Source organism: Pavona decussata, unplaced genomic scaffold (assembly GCF_977016875.1).
Source record: "Pavona decussata unplaced genomic scaffold, jaPavDecu1.1 SCAFFOLD_48, whole genome shotgun sequence".
Taxonomy (NCBI): Eukaryota; Metazoa; Cnidaria; class Anthozoa; order Scleractinia; family Agariciidae; genus Pavona; species Pavona decussata.
The window spans coordinates 2,475,051-2,495,000 of record NW_028145470.1 but is presented as its reverse complement, the minus strand read 5'-3'; the positions used below and the strand labels follow the sequence as shown (position 1 = coordinate 2,495,000).

Genomic DNA, 19,950 nt, shown 5'->3' with positions numbered 1-19,950 from the left:
TACTTGGCACAAAACATTTATCCTATTGATAAAAGAGAGATTTCGGCTAGCGGAAAATTTACGAAGTACTCGAAGTGCTCGCTGCTCGCCATCTGTATTTTTCTAAAGTGCTCGCTGCTCGCAAGAAAAATTTGACAACTGCTCGTGCTTGCAAAAATAAACACACTGCTCGCATGCTCGCAAAGACCATTCGATACCCCTTAAAGAGATTCAAGTGCTGACGCCTCGATTCGCTCTGACGAAGGGCTAACGCTCGAAACGTTATATATCAGTTCTCGAATCTCTTTACGGTGGCTAAATAACTTTCTGTTATCAGTTCTATTGATAAAAAAAGATACATTATTTTCCTGTCCGATAGTTCAGTTAAGGATACATTGTGTGACGGCCATTATTACTTTAATACATTGTGTGGGGTTACTGTGAACGATTACTTACTAAACCAATGTCGAACTGCTCAATTAGTCATTGCCTTATGTTAAATTTACGGGTCGCATGATAAGTTTTTGTGATCCGCTGATAGCATTCTCGACATAGTCTATTGAGAGAAACATTCTACATTATTTATAGCTAACCTCTTTGAAATGTGGTTCCCTGATTGATAGTCTAACGTCGAGAAATTTGTTGTTTTCGTGATCTGGTATGATTAATATTTATTTCTTCCGGCTTCCCCTTTTTTCCCGGATACGGGATCTTCATAGTACCGGTTAAAATGCCGCCAATTTCTCGAACGATCTGGCAAAATCAGACCTCGTAATTGTGACTGATCATTCATAGCATTGTCGTTGAAATGGGAACCAAAACCGAATATGCATCATATACTGCGTTTACACGATAAGGAACTTCAACGAATCCTTTTGGCGGTCTGGTCTGGTCTTGGCTACAATGACCATGAATGAATGGATTTTAGAATAATTATAAAGTTAAATATAGCCTAGTAACAAGTTTAACAATCAGTGGCTAAAGTGAGGGGATGTTACCATACGCTTCCCCATTGTTGCTTCTTAATTTAAAAGACGCATTTTTAATGCGGGAAACCATCGTTTTGTAGTTGTGCTGTGTATTTACGATATTCTCAGTTAGGAGCTATCCAGGACAAAATGAAATCCCAAGGCGAAAAAGGTAAAGCACGTTAGTTTTTTTTCCTCACAATATTCATTTGTTTTAGGCTTTTCACAAGCAGAGGAAAACGTCTCCAAAGGAGGGCAACTTGAAAGGCGAACTAAAACTAACGAGTTTGGTAAGTATCGTGAAGCCATTATTAACATTGTATCAGGGTCACTGTCAGGTGTAATAGCGAATTCTTATCCCGTCTAGTACGCTGTCAGTAAGAAAGTTAGAACAATGAGGCGCGTCTTATAGAACTCGTCGCGCGATTTGTCCCACCCAAAGTACAGCCTTAAATCTTGAGGCTACCTCGCTTATAAAGTATGAAGCATTCTACCCGACGCTGTTCATGGTTCAACCAATCGTGCACTTGAAACAGTAACATAACAATGCAATTTTGATGGCTTATTTGGCTCTCCTAAATTTGGGCCAAAATAACCTTATTTCAAGGGCTGAAACGCACATGAGGGTTAAAACGAGTCCCCGAGGGGGCTTTAATGGGTTTTGAGGGCTCATACGACTCTCTTGATAAGATTCTAATTTTAAAGTGGGTCTGAAATGTACCCAGCGCTAAAATGAGGGGATCGCCACCTCGTTGTGATCTGGGGGCAATAAGCCCAATGCCTACGCCGGCGAGGGCTTATCTCCTGGGGCGGGGGGTCACTCATGGCAAACTGAAAGGGCGATTGGGCCAACTGAAAGAGTTATCCAAGTTGGGGATTAAGCGCAGGACTAACAACCCTCTCCTTAAAAAGTATTTTGTTATGAAGACAGCAGCACCGACTTGCTCAAAGAAAACTGTCAAAATTCCAAAACAAATGGAACTCGAAACTTTTCCAAATTTTCGCCAATCCGTTGGCCTTTCTTCCAGTAACTGTCCATCAACAGCACCACAATAAATCCTCGTTCGCGCATTAGGCTTTCCTTTTGTCACGGACACATGTTCAGTAGTCTCCAACAACGCTACACTCTTTTCTTTTTATAAGAATTTATTTTATAAGAATATCGAGGCTGAAATTTGCTAAATTTTAATTGTTTAAAATTAAAATTTAAAAAATAAACCCGAGGCTGAGATTTTGAAAAGGCTATATTTGTGTGTCTGTAAATACAATACAATTATATGTTTTTAATTTAACCGTATAAAATTATTCCTTTCTCTAAACGGCAAACTAGCCAACAAAAAGAAAGAAACCTGCACTAATTAATTATAGCCAAATGTTCACTGCTAATGACAGTTCCATGAACGGTACATGTAATACATATGTACCGTATACGGCACAAAAGAAATGAACTAAACTGCAAAAAGTATCATGATAAATTGTTTCTTTGATATTGATACTCCCAAAAAAAGTTCTAAAACGGAAATGTCGAAAGCCATAATTTCAGAACAATACAAGAATATTTTCAGCCTAAAATCGGTAGAAAAATAAGAATATTCAGCCTGGGCCGGAAAAGCAACATTCTTATAAAAAAGTGTGTATCGTAAATAAACTGTACCACTTAAAACCGATATTTTCCCTTGTTAAAGACATGATGCAGCTTTTCAATTAAGTAGCAAGAATGGCGAAGAGTTTGCTGACGCTCGCTCACAGTGACAGTGTAGTTATAGTGCAACGTTGTTGTAGAAAATAAAGGCTATAAAATTGGTTACCATGAGTATTCTGACAACCTGTCGCTCATTTGCCAAAATATTCCTTGACAGACGGACTACCAAACAGCCAGCTCACAGCTTCCTCCTACCCTTGTAGAATCTTATAATTCAGTGTTGTACATGTAAAACATTGAAGATGAAAATCACTTTTTATATATTAGATCGCCCAAGCTACTCTTCTTTAAGAGATATGTCCTTTATTAAAATAGAACCTAGCTTTCCATTTCCACGACTATTAGCAAAAGAAACTTTATTATCGCATATAATGAACTCAACGGACTATTTTATAAACACTCAATTAACTTCATTTGTTTCCTCGTGCTTCGAATTGAGAGATAAACTTCATAGTCATGCAAACAAAGCTTGTTGTTGTTGTTGTTGCTGTAAGTGCAGAAACCATTCGTTTAATGTTACGTTTTTTTTTTTTGCTCATTTTCGTTCTCTCTTTTTTTGTTCAGAAACGTACACGAAAGCCCACAAAACTAATGATGGCAAATGCCAAAGCAAAAGTACTTCTCGTCGTCTTCTTGTTAATGTCACTATATATTACGATTCAAGTGATGGTGACGCAATTCATGTGGAAAGAATCGAATAGCACTTTTTGGCCGAACTTCAGTGAAATCTCAACCGTAAGCAAATCTACTGTCCCAAATCCTAACACGGACTCCATAGCTCTGTTTGTGAGAATGGGTGGCAAGGTGACTAAACTCAAGACACGATTCTATTGCATCTTCTTGCGGACCTCTGTCCTGTTTTGGCCTGCGACGCTAGGAAAGACCGTCATAGTACTTGACAAGGAATCAGATCAGGACCATCAATTTGCAGAAACTCTAACGAGACAGACCAAAGAACATTTTCCCCATCACACCGTTGAGGTGCGTTATGAGCCGCTTCCAAAAGACCCAAGAGTTTTGGATTTTCCTGGGTCTCGAAAATCCCCAGGTTACAACCGTCAGCTTTGGAGCAGTTTCTTTATCGATTTGTACACAAACGATTCAGTCATAGCATGGATGGATGCCGACGCGGGATTCGGTTCACCAGTAACAAAGTCATCTATATTTAACGGCACAAAATTAAGGGTTCAGGGGTACGACTGTACGCTACATATCGGATGGGTAAAAACATGGGCAAGAACTACAGAGCTGGCATTGGGGCTTCCATTTGTTGCAGACTTTATGACCTACTTTCCTGTTTACATCTATCGGGACACTTTTACCCATTGCAGAGAACATATACTAAAAAGATTCAAGACACGTAGTTTTGAAAAAGCCTTCAGGAAGTTTTATAATGGCTTTATTTCCCCGGTTAGTGTTATACTCAGTTATGCTTGGTACTTTGAAAGACATAGATATGATTGGAATCTAAAAATTTGCAATGACCTAACGCAATACAATAAAAAGTTTCCGGCTGGCCACACTATTGGACAAGGAGATATAGAAGACAATTTGTCCGTACCGCAGACGGCTTTCCATTATGGTCACCCTCCTGGCCGTTTAGGGAGGATTGGCTCATACATCCGAAATAGCTATTGTCTGTCCCATGAGGCAGCGGGAAATGTTTTAGAGCAATGCTGGAATCATTCAGCGTCGTTGAGTGACAACTTGGTTCTTTTTAATCACGACATTCAAAGATTTAACTTTCCAGCTCCACCGTATCCTGGTGAAAGAAGAAACACCTGTTTGCAAATACTTGAACGCCACTACAACGAAGTTGGCCTTGAAATAAAACAAAAGGCGCGTAAACTGGACTGGAACAACGTCAAGACAGTTGAAAAGCTTGCAGAAGAGTCTAATCTAAAATGTAGCTCTTTCGATTAACAGAATGCAACTATCTTGCTGAAAAATTTAGGGGCGAACCATTAAAATTTACCGGAAGTGGAAAGGGGCTAAAAAATTTCCAGTATATGAGTGTAACCAATATTTCTTAAAAATAGTTTTTTTTTAGGTTTTGATCAGATTGTACACAAAACGCCCCCCGGAGGAAAGGTTTAACAGTTGGTATACACTGAGCAACATTCTCGTAAACTATTACTTGCGTTTTGCTGCGAAAAATGAGTCTAAGGGGTCTTGTGAAATTTTACTATTGTATAGTGGACTTGTACGTAATACAAAACTTAGTTCCATGACTGAAGTTAATATCTACAAACTGGAAAAAATTAGTTCACGCAAGACGGACAAACGCAAAACTCACCAAATTGCCAAGTAGCACTACAGGAAAGTTTAAACACATAATTGGTAGTTTTTTTTAAGGAAAAGGACAAAACTTTTGAGTCTATAAAACATGTTTCCGGCGACAGAAACTTCTTTCATCCTCAGTTAGTTAAAGTACAAAGCCGTAGAAGTTGAATTTATAATAAGTAGACAAAAATATTAATTACGGTAACGGAAAAAACAAAATGAACGTGACAATGTAAGAGTTATAAGGATAATTTTAGATTTACATGGTGTAATTGCTGGTTCAAGGAGGGTTGTTCTTTTTGAAAATAAATAGCATCTTTTATCTTAAGTTGGAAAGTGGTAGAGGCGTGATGGGTAGTTACCGTAGTTACTGTTTAAAGTGGGTTAGGGTTACTGCTTAAACTGGGTTAGACTGCATCGAGCTGATTGTCAATGACTAGGATTTCTGTTTACACTGGGTTGGACTGCATCAAGCTGATTGTCAATTACTGGGGTTTACACTGGCATAGGCTATTTCGGACTGATTGTCAGTTACAAGTTGAATGGGTTAGACCAAGCTAGTTAGATTCTATTGGGTTGATCACGGCGTACTCAACTAAGAACAGTGTGAGTGGAGTAATGTAGGACAGTGTACTGAGGTCATTGTTAAGACAAGCAGCAACGCAATTCAGTATATATTACTTTCCAGAATGTGTAAAATTTGATTGTAACAGTTGAGAGTTGCTATCAAGTTATAGCCTTTTAATGCAAGGAGAAAGTAATACGTAAAATTTCAAATATTAGCTCACCCAAAAATAGACCCCTCAAACCTTAGACAAAACATCTCTTCATTAAAAGCCTCTTAGGCCAGTTACCTTGATTATACGCCCACAAACTGTTAAGGGTACATTTAATTTTCATTTCTTTTAAGCAAGCCTAACCCATTTTGAACGGAAAATGTTCATAAATAATAACCCTCCCCCTTCCCCCGTACACGAAAATAACCGCTCAAAGCTGCTTCCACGTCAATGTGTCAATGCTTTTATTCCTAATTTTACGATGTATAGGGAGGTTTTCAATTGAATGTCGAAAGCAATTGTGTTTTTGCTTTGGTTTTGCATTACTATGCGTTGTGACTGGGTGACAAAACTCGCGCCACTTTCTCCACCAATAAGATGTAAAACCCAAACCAATCGTGCCTCGGTCGCACGTCTTTTTCCCGCGCTTGGCGCCGGTTACATGTATTTGCTTTGAATTCTGATTGGTTCATTGCGTTGTTTACACCTGTTGTGATTGGCCAGAGTAATTGCTTTGGTTTTGGTTTTACGACACTCGATTGAAAACCGCTCTAACTACAGAATAATAGGTAACTACCTAAAACATCTACCAAGCGTTGAAGGATGGAAGGGAAGTTCGCATGGTTTACTTGGATATAAGCAAAGTGTTCGACAAAGTGTGGTATAAGGGTCTTCTCTACAAGCTTAATAAATTAGGAGTTAACGGGTCTTTGTTACACTGCTTTGAAAGTTACTTGTCTAATTGAAACATTAAGTGATAACGGAAAGGCAAATCGTAAACTTAGAGTGATAATGGAGAGGCAAATCGTAAACATAGAGTGATAATAGAGGGGCAGTCATCTGACTGGGCGAAATTGAAGCAGGAGTTCCTCAAGGTTCAGTCCTAGGGCCCTTACTATTTCTCATATATTTCAATGACATCAAAGATAACTTTCAGTCAAACTGCCTCCTCTACGCTGATGATACATCGCTCTTCGAAGTTGTTGATTCACTTAACAATGTTGATTTCACATATCATTGAACTAAAATCTCAAGTAAATACCAAGGTAAGTAATACCGAATGTATGACCGGTTATCAACTTAACGGATCAAACCGTGTTCCAGACTTATCCTTTAGTGTAAAAGAAGATTTCTGTATCTGCTCAACACAACGTTTTATTGCTTGCAAGCACTCGACCATCGACTCATCACGGCTGTTCCGCAGCATACGCTAAACTGTTTTGCGCAAGTTTTTTTAACTTCTCTCTTAGGTGGCTCGAGGGAGATAGTTTCAGCTTTTGTCTTATAGATTCCATTTTCTTGATCAAATTAAGTATGGCACCAGACATTCAAGGTATGGGATTCCGTCCCTTTAGCCTGTTGGTGTGTATATAGCCAGAGACCGCTGCAAGAAACGTGTCTTTCCATTGATGCCAGTCAGTGGCTATGATCGAAGAGAGGTTAATTGCTGCCTTTTGCATAATCGTAGACAAATCTCAGAGGTTTTGCTGGGGCTTTTATAAAAGCGTTAAACTGGAAAATAATGACGCTATGGTCTGTTAAGACCACCGTATCTTTTGGAGACAATATGTCGGTTACATCGACACGGTTCGGCACGCTCGTGATTACAAGGTCAAGTATGTTGTTGCCACGAGTGGTTTTTTTTATTGAGTTGTGTCAAGAGGTAATCGTAAAGGTTTTCAATAAAGGCTAGTTCATTCGATGCGCTGTCAATTGAGTCACAGAGGATGTCTGGCAAATTAAAGTCACCCGAAAGTACCATATTGTCAAACTGGTCACAAACCTCATGCAGATAATTATCGAATACATCCATCCAACTTAGATCTTAATTGGGTGGCCTATAGCAAAAACAGAATAAAATTCTTTGACCAGTAAGCGCAGTGATTTCGGCAAAAATGATCTCAAGCTGTTGCAGCTCGGCTTCCGATTCAGGTTTAAATTCTTTGGCAGCTTTGAAGGAGGCTGTTTTGATTGCGATAAGAACTCCACCACCACCTCGATCAGGCGGCGATCTCTCCTAAATATTGTAAAACCAGAATGCAATGTTTCAGAGTTGCTGATATTTTGGTTCAACCATGTCTCATTCACGCAAATAACGTCAGAGTTTTCGGCGTACACCAGGTTCTGGAAGCGATGGAGGTTACACACGGATTGCCAGTTTGTTGTGACGTCTTTGTTGTGCGTCTAAAACTGGTTTTCTCTCATCTGTGACAACCTGAAAACCACGAGCAGTTGGACTGTTACAATCTAGAGCCATGAATACTTGGACGTCGCGTTGGTCACACAAGGACAATTTGCCGTCCCACCATATCACCCCTCCTGTTGGGTAAACTCCATATCGTTTTAGCCCGTGTGCATGCTCAAACCTTAAAACGTACCACATGGAAGACAAAATGACTACATTGTCATATATATACATGGTTGAATCTCAGTTTAAGTCAGTAAGGTGGAACTGAGGTGTCAACGAAAGTGATCTGTCTCATATGGTCTAGGGGCCGACTTTTCTCTCCCTCACTGTCTTGTCGGGGACAAGGTATCAAAAAGCAGCGCGGAATCATCTCCAGCTGGCATAAGCGAACCGCGGGCCGAAATCTCGTAGTGCATCGTCATGGTACAACGCTCCGGCAAAGTGTCCAGAGGTACCGCTGTCGGCTGCATTTTTCTCTCTTTTTCAACTATTTTGATATTAAGGCTGGCAAGTCGCCCGAAGACATCGTATAGGGAAAGAAGCGTTGCATTCATGTCCCCCGTCATGTCCTTGTCAAATTGTCGACGGGTATAGCGGTAGCCATTATCTATTTCAAAGAGACCTCATTGTGATCTCGTTTTCCTACTTACAAGTGCGGACGGATAATTCATGGCAAGATAATACCAGAAGACTTCATTTTGACAAACGTCTAGTCTTTCTTATAAAGAATATAACGGAAGGCGGATTCCGTCATAGCTCGATCGTGCGTTACGCACTCTAAAGCCTTTTACACCTTATTTTTTTTTTAGATTCAAGCTTGTTCGATCTCAGCTGTGAGCTGGTAACATCTTACAATTATGTCACATGGTTATGCAACTAGAAAAAATATCCAGACCAGTACAATAAGGATAAGCAGATAACGGGTTATGACTAGATGTGCGACTGAACTGAGTTGGTCAACCAGTAAAATGGAACTATAAATTATGCCGATGGGAAATCATAACTTTAAGAACTGACGGGAGTCAAATTTCCATTCAGTCATTCTTCATTTCGTGAATGCTGGGACTAAGTTTGAAAAAAACTCAAGCGACACTTCATTTTGACCCATTTTGTAGTTTATTCAGGTTTAAGGACGGTGCCTACTAATATCGAGGTATTTTTGTGCGGTTTATGTCCATGCGGGAAAAGCAGATCTTAGGAAGGCCTATTGGAATTCAAAACGAAGATTGGGGGTAGCCACGCATTTTTCAGAGATAATTAAGCAATAATATCTCTAAAAAGCCCCAAAATATGAAGCAATGTACGGGATTTTTTCCTAAATTGAAGCTTAATTATCTCTGAAAAATGCATGGTTACCCCCAATTTTCTTTTGAGATACCAAAAGCGTTTGCTAAGTTCTGCTTTCTCCGCATAGTTTTAAACCGCGCAAAAATATTCCTGTATTAGCAGGCACCACCCATAGGAAACCCGAGTATCTCGAGATGCGCAGAACGTATGCACAGTAACAATAGTAGGCACCGTCCTTAATCAAGCAACAATTATACGCCGTTTGTCCGACCCAGATTCCGCGTTTGAGCTGAACCCAGGGATCAACTAATTTTCACGGGAACAGGGATCAAGATTTATAAAAATTATGCATATGGAATCAGGGATCATAGCCTGCGTAGCTGCCGGTATTGAAGGCGCGCACGAAAGAAAGTTTTGGCGGCGGAGCCGTTAGAAGCGAGCGGCGAAGTCGCACGCTTCTAACGGCTCCGCCGCCAAAACAGTTTTGTACGCATCATAAAACAGCTGCGAAAAGAAAGCGTGAAAAAAAATCTACACTTATACGGGATTCAAACCCATGACTTCGGCGATAACGGCATGGTGCCCTACCAACTGAGCTACAGAACCAACGGGCAGCTGGTCATATTGTCAAGGCGCAGTATGACGCAATCTCGTTCCCAGAGCCTCGGGTATACCAGAGGAGGTGAAGAAATGGAGCGACCACTTTTCCAAAAACACCAAAATTTCCCCAGTCAAATCACTATAGTTGGAACCTCTCGTAAGCGACCACCTCTTGTAGGCGACCGCGACCACTTTCAGAGATGACAGTTTGCAATTTTCTTTTGTTTTTAACCTCCCGTAAGCGACCACTTGTCCGGAAACGTCCTCATATCAGTCCCCTGTCGGGAGTTGCATAATTTGCCTTTGAAACATTGTCACATGTACATTGTTGAGTAGTTCAGGGGACATGAATGTCACAATCGAAGGTACTGGGTTTCCTGAAATAGACTTGTCCCTTAAATATCTTGTCATTTAAATATCTTTTCTTACAGCTGGCTGCCTGGCATTTTTAACTTTTAGGTTATTTCGGGCAGCCAGCACCCCTATCACCTATTGTATGTATATATTTATATTTTCTGTTGTAATAATAATGGGGCCGTGAAATAAAGTATTGTTGTTCCCATGCGCTGTATTAGGTAATTTATCACAGGCAAACGATCAACTTAGATACTGAAATTCTTTGGCAATATAATTTTGGAAAGTTTAAAAACGTTTTTGGGCTACTAAATCTCTTAAATTACCCTATGCAAATGAGTTCAAAATTTAGACCCCTTCTGGTCTGATCTCTCGTAAGCGACCACCTCCCGTAAGCGATCACCAAGGATGCTTACCATTTACATGGAAAACACGGAAATTCAAGTTGGAAAATCAAATGGTACTCATCATTCCATTTGGAGTACTTCTGAAATTATGGGCTTCTTGTCAAAGCCAATTTATTTTTATCACTCCTTTTGGGATTTACAGCTGCTGTTCATACATTTTGCATGTTACCCATCTTCTGTTAAGACAAGCAAAATCATTTCGTATTTATGCCGAAAATTTTCATCCGGGTGGCTTGCGTAAATAGTAAGCACCCCTCGGGCTTGACATTTTGGGTGTTCGCTTACGGGAAGTTTGCATTGATTGTATATGAAATTTATATTTGCACTGCAAAGAACTAAGTAACGAGAGACCATCACATATACGCACGCAACTGAAGCAACTGCTAAAAGAAAGTCTAAACATGAAAAATCAGACTTAATAATTGAACGGGATTGCAGTTGTTTCGATACTTCATTGTTTGATAATCCCGTTTTACAGTTGGGCTTACTGACCTGGCCTCTCAGTAGAACCAAGGCTGAAGGTGAATAAACACAGTCATCACGGCTTTTCACATGGAAATCAGGTTGTAAGTACTCTATGAAGTTTTCATTTACGTATGAAAAGCACTGAGGGACTGGTTAATAAAGTATAGGGTGGGGTAGGCAGGGGCAGAGAGGGAGTGGGTCGTCGGTTTTTTAGTCCTTGGTAAGGGGTGGGTCGTGCAATTTTCAGCTAATCATGGGGGTGGGTCGTCCTATTTTCTAAGACGAATAGGCACACATTTATCTGCAAACCTACAGGTGAAATTTCACTGTAAAAAGAAAACAACATTCAAGGTTTCTCTGAAAAGTTTGCAGTATATTAACGTTTGGGTGTTGTATCGTTAAGTTGGGGTGTTGTATCCTTACGTTCGGGGGTTGTATCCTTACGTTTGTGTGTTGTATCCTTACAATTGGAGGTTGTTTCCTTAAGTTTGAGGGTCTTATCCTTACGTTTAGGGGTTTTCTCCTTATATTCCGGTGTAGTATCCTTACGTTTGGAGGTTGTATTTCTTACGTTTGCAGTTGTAACCTTACGTGTGGGTGTTGTATCATTAGGCTGGGGGGTTGTATCCTTACGCTCGGGGGTTGTATCCTTACGTTTGTGGGTTGTATCCTTATGTTCGGGGGTTGTATTCTTACGTTTGAGGGTTTTATCCTTACGTTTGGGGGTTATAAATCCTTATGTTTGGGGGTTAGATTTCTTACGTTTAAGTGTTACAAATCCTTACGTTTGAGGGTTAGATTTCTTACGGTTGGGGGTTAGATTTCTTACCTTTAAGGGTTACAAATCCTTACGTTTAAAGGTTAGATTTCGCACGTTTGGAAGTTACAAATCCTTACGTTCGGGGCTTAGATTTCTTACGTTTGGGGGTTATAAATCCTAACGTTTGGGGATTAGATTTCTTATGTTTGGGCGTTACATATCCTTACGTTTGGGGGCTAGATTTCTTACGTTTGGGGGTTACATTTCTTACCTTTGGGGGTTAAAAATCCTTACGTTTGGGGGTTAGATTTCTTACGTTAGGGGTTAAATTTCTTACGTTTGCGGGTTAGTTTTCTTACGTTTGGGGTTTAGTAATTCTTACGTTTGGGGGTTAGTTTTCTTACGTTTAAGGGTTGGGGATTCTTACGTTTAAGAGTTAGTTTTCTTACGTTTGTGGGTTAGTTTTCCTGCGTTTGGGAAATAGTAATTGTTACGTTTGGGGGTTAGTTTTGTTACGTTTGTGGATTAGAGCTTCTTACGTTTGGGGGTTAGTTTTCTTACCTTTGGGAGTTAGAAGTTCTTACATTTGGGGGTTTGGGATTCTCACGTTTGGGGGTTAGTTTTCTTACGTTTGGGTATCAATAATTCTTCCGTTTAGGGGTTAGTTTTCTTACGTTTGAGGGTCAGGGATTCTTGCATTTGGGGGTTAGTAATTCTTACGTTTGGGGGTTAGGGATTCTTACGTTTAGGGGTTAGTTTTCTTACGTTTGTGGGTTAGGGATTCTTACATTTGGGGGTTAGTAATTCTTACGTTTAAGGGTAAAGGATTCTTTCGTTTGGGGCTTAGTTTTCTTACGTTTGGGGACTAGGGATTCTTACGTTTGAGTGTTAGTTTTCTTACGTTTGTGGGTTAGGGATTCTCACGTTTAAGGGTTAGTTTTCTTACGTTTAAGAGTTAGGGATTCTTACGTTTGGGGGTTAGTTTTCCTGCGTTTGGGAAATAGTAATTGTTACGTTTGGGGGTTAGTTTTGTTGCGTTTGTGGGTTAGGGTTTCTTACGTTTGGGGGTTAGTTTTCTTACGTTTAGGGACTAGGGATTCTTATGTTTGAGGGTTAGTTTTCTTACGTTTGTGGGTTTGGGGGTTTGGGATTCTTACGTTTAGGGGTTAGTTTTCTTACGTTTGGGGGTTAGTTTTCTTACGTTTAGGGGTTAGGGATTCTTACGTTTAGGGGTTAGTTTTCTTACGTTTGGGGGTTAGTAATTCTTCCGTTTGGGGGTTAGTTTTCTTACGTTTAGGGGTTAGGGATTCTTACGTTTAGGGGTTAGTTTTCTTACGTTTAGGGACTAGGGATTCTTATGTTTGAGGGTTAGTTGTCTTACGTTTGTGGGTTTGGGGGTTTGGGATTCTTACGTTTGGGGGTTAGTTTTCTTACGTTTAGGGGTTAGGGATTCTAACGTTTAGGGGTTAGTTTTCTTACGTTTGGGGACTAGGGATTCCTATGTTTGAGGGTTAGTTTTCCTACGTTTGTGGGTTAGGGATTCTCACGTTTAAGGGTTAGTTTTCTTACGTTTAAGGGTTAGGGATTCTTACGTTTTGGGGTTAGGGATTCTTACGTTTGGGGGTTAGGGATTCTTACGTTTGGAGGTTCGTTTTCTTAGGTTTGGGGGTTGAGGATTCTTAAGTTTTAGGGTTAGTTTTCTTACGTTTGCGGGTTAGTATTCTTACGTTAAGGGGTAGTTTTCTTACCTGTAGGGGTTAGGGATTCTTACGTTTGGAAGTTAGTTTTCTTACGTTTGGAGGTAAAGGATTCTTACGTTTGGGGGTTAGTTTTCTTAAGTTTGGGGGTTAGGGATTCTCACGTTTAAGGGTTAGTTTTCTTACGTTTAAGGGTTAGGGATTCTTACGTTTGGGGGTTAGGGATTGTGACGTTTAGGGGTTAGTATTCGTACGTTTGAGAATAGGGATTCTTACGTTTGGGTGTTAATGATTCTTACGTTGGGAGGTCAGTTTTCTTACGTTTAAGGGTTAGGGATTTTTACGTTTGGGGGTTAAAAATTCTTAGGTTTGGCGATTAGTTTTCTAATGTTTGGGGGTGAGGGATTCTTACGTTTGAGGGTTAAATTTCTTACGTTTGGGGGTTTTAGCGAAACTTACGTTTGAGTATTAGTTTTGTTACGTTTGGGAGATAGTAATTCTTACGTTTGGGAGTTAGTTTTCTTACGTTTGGGGGTTAGGGATTCTTACGTTTAGGGCTTAGTTTTCTTACCTTTGGGGGTTAGTTTTCTTACGTTTGGGGGTTGGGGATTCTTACGTTTGGGGGTTGGTAATTCTTACCTTTGGGGGTTAGTTTTCTTACGTTTTGGGGGTTAGGGATTCTTACGTTTAGGGGTTAGTTTTCTTACGTTTGGGGGTAAGTTTTTTTACGTTTGGGAGTTAGTAATTCTTACGTTTGGGTGTTAGTAATTCTTACGTTTGGGGGTTAGTCTTCTTACGTTTGGGGGTTAGGGATATTTACGTTTAGGGGTTAGTTTTCTTACGTTTGGGGGTTAGCGATTCTTACAATGGGGGTTAGTTTTCTTACGTTTGGAGGTTAGGGATTTTTACGTTTGGGGGTTAAGGTTTCTTACGTTCGGGGGTTAGGGTTTCTTACGTTTGGGGGTTAGTTTTCTTACGTTTGGGAGTAAGTAATTGTTACGTTTGGGGGTTAGGGATTCTTAAAATGGGGGTTAGTTTACTTACGTTTGGAGGTTAGTAATTCTTACGTTTGGGAGCTATTTTTCTTACGTTTGCGGGTTAACGATTCTTACGTTTGGGGGTTGGGGGTTCTTACGTCTAGGGGTTAGTTTTCTTACGTTTGGGGGTTAGTAATTCTTACGTTTAAGGGGTTGGTTTTCTTACGTTTGGAGGTTAGGGATTCTAACGTTTGGGCATTAGGGATGCTTACATTGGGGGTTAGTTTTCTTAAGTTTGGGGGTTAGTAATTTTTACGTTTAAGGGGTTAGTTTTCTTACGTTTGGAGGTGACGGATTCTCACGTTTGGGGGTTAGTTTTCCTACGTTTGAAGGTTAGGGATTCTTACGCATGGGGGTTAGTTTTCTTACGTTTGGGGGTTAAGGATTCTTACATTTAGGGGTTAGTTCTCTTATGATCGGGGGTACGTTTTCTCACATTTGGGGGTTAGAGATTCTTACGTTTTGGGGTTAAGGATTCTTACGTTTGGGGGTTAGGGATTCTTACAATAGGGGTTAGTTTTCTTATGTTTAGGGGTTAGGGATTTTTACGTTTGGGGGTTAGTTTTCTTACGTTTGGGGGTTAGTTTTTTTACGTTTGGGGGTTAGGGATTCTTACGTTTGGGGGTTAGTTTTCTTACGGTTTGGGGTTAGATTTTGTTACGTTTTGGGATTAGGGATTCTTAAGTTTGGGGGTAAGGATTCTTTACTTTTGGGGTTAGTTTTCTTACGTTTGGGGGTTAGTTTCTTACGGTTGGGGGTTAGGGATTCTTACCTTTGGGGGTTACTTTTCTTACGTTTGGGGGTTAGGGATTCGGGATTCTTACAATGGGGGTTAGTTTTCTTACGTTTGGGGGTTAGTTATTCTTACGTTTAGGGGTTAGTTTTCTTACGTTCGGCGGTTAGGGATTCTTACGTTTGGGGGTTAGTTTTTCTAAGTTTGGGTGTTAGGGATTCTTACGTTTTGGGGTTAGGGATTTTTACGCCTGGGGGTTAGTTGTTTTTACGTTTAGGGGTAAGGGATTGTTACGTTTTGGGGGTTAGTAATTCTTACGTTAAAGGGTAAGAGATTCTTACGTATAGGGGTTAAGGATTCTTACGTTTGGAGGTTAGTTTTTTTACGTTTGGAGGTTAGTAATTCGTAAGTTTGGGGGTTCGTTTTTTGACGTTTGGTGGTTAGTAATTCTTACGTTTAGGGGTTAGGATTTTTACGTTTGGGGGTTAGGGATTCTTACGTTTGGGAGTTAGTTTTCTTACGTTTGGAGGTTAGTAATTCTTTAGTTTGGAGGTTAAGGTTTCTTACGTTTTGGGGTTAGTTTTCTTACATTTGGGGGTTTAGTAATTTTTACGTTTAAGGGTAAGTTTTCTTACGCTTTTGGGTTAGTTTTTGTTACGTTTGCGGGTTTGTGTTCTTACGTTTGGAGGTTAGGGATTCTTACGTTTTGGGGTTAGGGATTCTTACAATAGGGGTTAGTTTTCTTATGTTTGGGGGTTAAGGATTCTTACGTTTGGGGGTTAGTTTTCTTACGTTTGGATGTTAGTAATTGTTACGTTTAAGGGTTAGTTATCTTACGTTTGGGAGTTAGTAATTCTTATGTTTGGGGGTTAGTTGTCTTACGTTTAGGGGTTAGGGATTCTTCATTTGGGGGTTAGTAATTCTTACGTTTAAGGGTTAGTTTTCTTACGTTTGGGGGTTAGTTTTTGTTACGTTTCGGGGTTAAGATTTCTTACGTTTGGGGGTTAGTAATTCTTACGTTTGGGGTTCAGTTTTCTTACGTTTGAGGGTAGTTATTCTTACGTTTGGGGGTTAGGTTTCTTACGTTTTGGGGTTAGGGATTCTTACGTTTGGGGGTTAGGGATTCTTACAATAGGGGTTAGTTTTCTTATGTTTAGGTGTTAGGGGTTTTTACGTTTGGGGGTTAGTTTTCTTACGTTAACTTTGGGGGTTAGTTTTCTTACGTTTGGGCGTTAGCTTTTTTACGTTTAGGGGTTAGGGATTCTTACGTTTGACGGTTAGTCAGTTCTAACTTTTGGCGGGTAGCGATTGTTACAATGGGGGTTAGTTTTCTTACGTTTGGGGGTTAGGGATTCTTAAGTTTTGGGGGTTTGTTTTGTTACGTTTGGGGGTTAGCAATTCTTACGTTTGCGGGTTAGTTTTCTTACGTTTGGGTGTTAGAGATTCTTACGTTTGGGTGTTAGGTTTTTTAGGTTTGGGGGTTAGGGATTTTTACGTTCGGGGGTTAGGGATTCTTACGTCTGGGGGTTAGTTTTTTTACGTTTGGGGGTTAGGGATTCTTAAAATAGGGGTAAGTTTTCTTATGTTTAGGGTTTAGGGATTTTTACGTTTGGGGACTAGTTTTCTTACGTTTGGGGGTTAGTTTTTTTACGTTTGGGGGTTAGTTTTCTTACGGTTTGAAGTTAGATTTTGTTACGTTTTGGGGTTAGGTATTCTTAAGTTTGGGGGTGAGGATTCTTTACTTTTGGAGTTAGCTTTCTTACGTTTGGGGGTTAGTTTTTTTACGTTTGGGGGTTAGGGATTCTTACGTTTGGGGGTTAGTTTTCTTACGGTTTGAAGTTAGATTTTCTTACGTTTTGGGGTTAGGGATTCTTAAGTTTGGGGGTGAGGATTCTTTACTTTTGGGGTTAGTTTTCTTACGTTTGGGGGTTAGTTTCTTACGGTTGGGGGTTAGTTTTTTTACGTTTGGGGGTTAGGGATTCTTACGTTTGGGGGTTAGTTTTCTTACGGTTTGAAGTTAGATCTTGTTACGTTTTGGGGTTAGGGATTCTTAAGTTTGGGGGTGAGGATTCTTTACTTTTGGGGTTAGTTTTCTTCATTTGGGGGTTAGTTTCTTACGGTTGGGGGTTAGGGATTCTTACCTTTGGGGGTTACTTTTCTTACGTTTGGGGGTTAGGGATTCGGGATTCTTACAATGGGGGTTAGTTTTCCTACGTTTGGGGGTTAGTTATTCTTACGTTTAGGGGTTAGTTTTCTTACGTTCGGCGGTTAGGGATTCTTACGTTTGGGGGTTAGTTTTTCTAAGTTTGGGTGTTAGGAATTCTAACGTTTTGGGGTTAGGGATTTTTACGTCTGGGGGTTAGTTGTTTTTACGTTTAGGGGTAAGGGATTGTTACGTTTTGGGGGTTAGTTTTCTTACGTTTGGGGGTTAGTAATTCTTACCTTAAAGGGTAAGAGATTCTTACGTATAGGGGTTAAGGATTCTTACGTTTGGAGGTTAGTTTTTTTACGTTTGGAGGTTAGTAATTCGTACGTTTGGGGGTTCGTTTTTTCACGTTTGGTGGTTAGTAATTCTTACGTTTAGGGGTTAGGATTTTTACGTTTGGGGGTTAGGGATTCTTACGTTTGGGAGTTAGTTTTCTTACGTTTGGAGGTTAGTAATTCTTTAGTTTGGAGGTTAAGGTTTCTTACGTTTTGGGGTTAGTTTTCTTACATTTGGGGGTTTAGTAATTCTTACTTTTGGGGGTTAGGGATTCTTACGTATAGGGGTTAGTTTTCTTACGTTTGGGGGTTAGTAATTCTTACGTTTAAGGGTTAGTTTTCTTACGCTTGTGGGTTAGTTTTAGTTACGTTTGCGGGTTTGTGTTCTTACGTTTGGAGGTTAGAGATTCTTACGTTTTGGGGTTAGGGATTCTTACAATAGGGGTTAGTTTTCTTATGTTTGGGGGTTAAGGATTCTTACGTTTGGGGGTTAGTTTTCTTACGTTTGGAAGTTAGTAATTGTTACGTTTAAGGGTTAGTTATCTTACGTTTGGGATTTAGTAATTTTTATGTTTGGGGGTTAGTTGTCTTACGTTTAGGGGTTAGGGATTCTTCATTTGGGGGTTAGTAATTCTTACGTTTAAGGGTTAGTTTTCTTACGTTTGGGGGTTAGTTTTTGTTACGTTTCGGGGTTAAGATTTCTTACGTTTGGGGGTTAGTTTTTTTTACGTTTGGGGGTTAGTAATTCTTACGTTTGGGGTTCAGTTTTCTTACGTTTGAGGGTAGTTATTCTTACGTTTGGGGGTTAGGTTTCTTACGTTTTGGGGTTAGGGATTCTTACGTTTGGGGGTTAGGGATTCTTACAATAGGGGTTAGTTTTCTTATGTTTAGGGGTTAGGGATTTTTACGTTTGGGGGTTAGTTTTCTTACGTTTGGGGGTTAGTTTTTTTACGTTTGGGAGTTAGTGATTCTTACGTTTGGGGGTTAGTTTTACTTACGGTTTGGGGTTAGTAATTCTTACGTTTGGGCGTAGGGATTCTTACGTATAGGGGTTAGTTTACTTACGTTTGGGGGTTAGTAATTCTTACGTTTGGGGGTTAGTTTTCTTACGTTTGGGAGTTAGTAATTCTTACGTTTAAGGGATAGTTTTCTTACGTTTGGGGGTTAGTTTTTGTTACGTTTGGGGGTTAGTTTTCTTATGTTTGAGGGTTAACTTTATAACGTTTGGGTGTTAGTTATTCTTACGTTTGGGGGTTTGTGTTCTTACGTTTGGAGGTTGAGGATTCTTACGTTTGGGGGTTAGGGATTCTTACAATAGGGGTTAGTTTTCTTATGTTTGGGGGATAGGGATTCTTACGTTTGGGGGTTAGTAATTCTTACGTTTGGGGGGTAGGTATTCTTACGTTTGGGGGTTAGGGATTTTTACGTTTGGGGGTTAGTTTTTTATACGTTAACTTTGGGGGTTAGTAATTGTTATGTTTGGGGGTTAGTTTTCTTACGTTTGGGCGTTAGCTTTTTTACGTTTAGGGGTTAGGGATTCTTACGTTTGACGGTTAGTCAGTTCTAACTTTTGGCGGTTAGCGATTGTTACAATGGGGGTTAGTTTTCTCACGTTTGGGGGTTAGGGATTCTTAAGTTTTGGGGGTTTGTTTTGTTACGTTTGGGGGTTAGTAATTCTTACGTTTGCCGGTTAGTTTTCTTACGTTTGGGTGTTAGTTTTTTTAGGTTTGGGGGTTAGGGATTTTTACGTTCGGGGGTTAGGGATTCTTACGTCTGGGGGTTAGTTTTCTTACGTTTGGGGGCTAGTAATTCTTACGTTTGGGGGTTAGGGATTCTTACGTATGGGGTTTAACGATTCTTACGTTTGGGGGTTAGTTTTTTTACGTTTGGGGCTTAGTAATTCTTACGTTTGGCGGTTAGGATTCTTAAGTTTGGGGGTTAGTTTTCTTACGTTTTGGGATTAGTAATTCTTACGTTCGGGGGTTAGATTTCTTACGTTTGGGGATTACAAATTTTTACGTTTGGGGGTTAGATTTCTTACGGTTGGGGGTTACAAATCCTTACGTTTTGGGGTTAGATTTCTTACGTTTAGGGGTTAGAAATCCTTACGTTTGGGGGTTAGATTTGTTACGTTTGGAGGTTACAAATCCTTACGTTTGGGGGGTAGATTTCTTAAGTTTGGAGGTTACAAATCCTTACGTTTGGGGGTTAGATTACTTACGATTAGGGGTAA

The 19,950-nt window shown here is 40.0% G+C and overlaps 1 protein-coding gene across 2 annotated transcripts in view; it reads left to right on the top strand.

The window, feature by feature from the left end:
• Positions 1-6,655, top strand: part of LOC146481754 (uncharacterized) — a 7,137-nt gene extending 482 nt beyond the window's left edge. Inside the window, exons 2-3 of one of the 2 annotated variants that reach the window (XM_085107912.1) lie at positions 1,166-1,237; positions 3,214-3,469. In XM_085107912.1, coding sequence (XP_084964038.1) covers positions 1,166-1,237; positions 3,214-3,350 — 209 coding nt within the window. In that variant the 3' untranslated portion in view covers positions 3,351-3,469. Of the gene's footprint in view, positions 1-919; positions 1,238-3,213 lie in introns of those variants that run through there. The other variant, XM_085107911.1, reaches the window with a different exon arrangement.
• Positions 6,656-19,950: the final 13,295 nt, after the last annotated feature.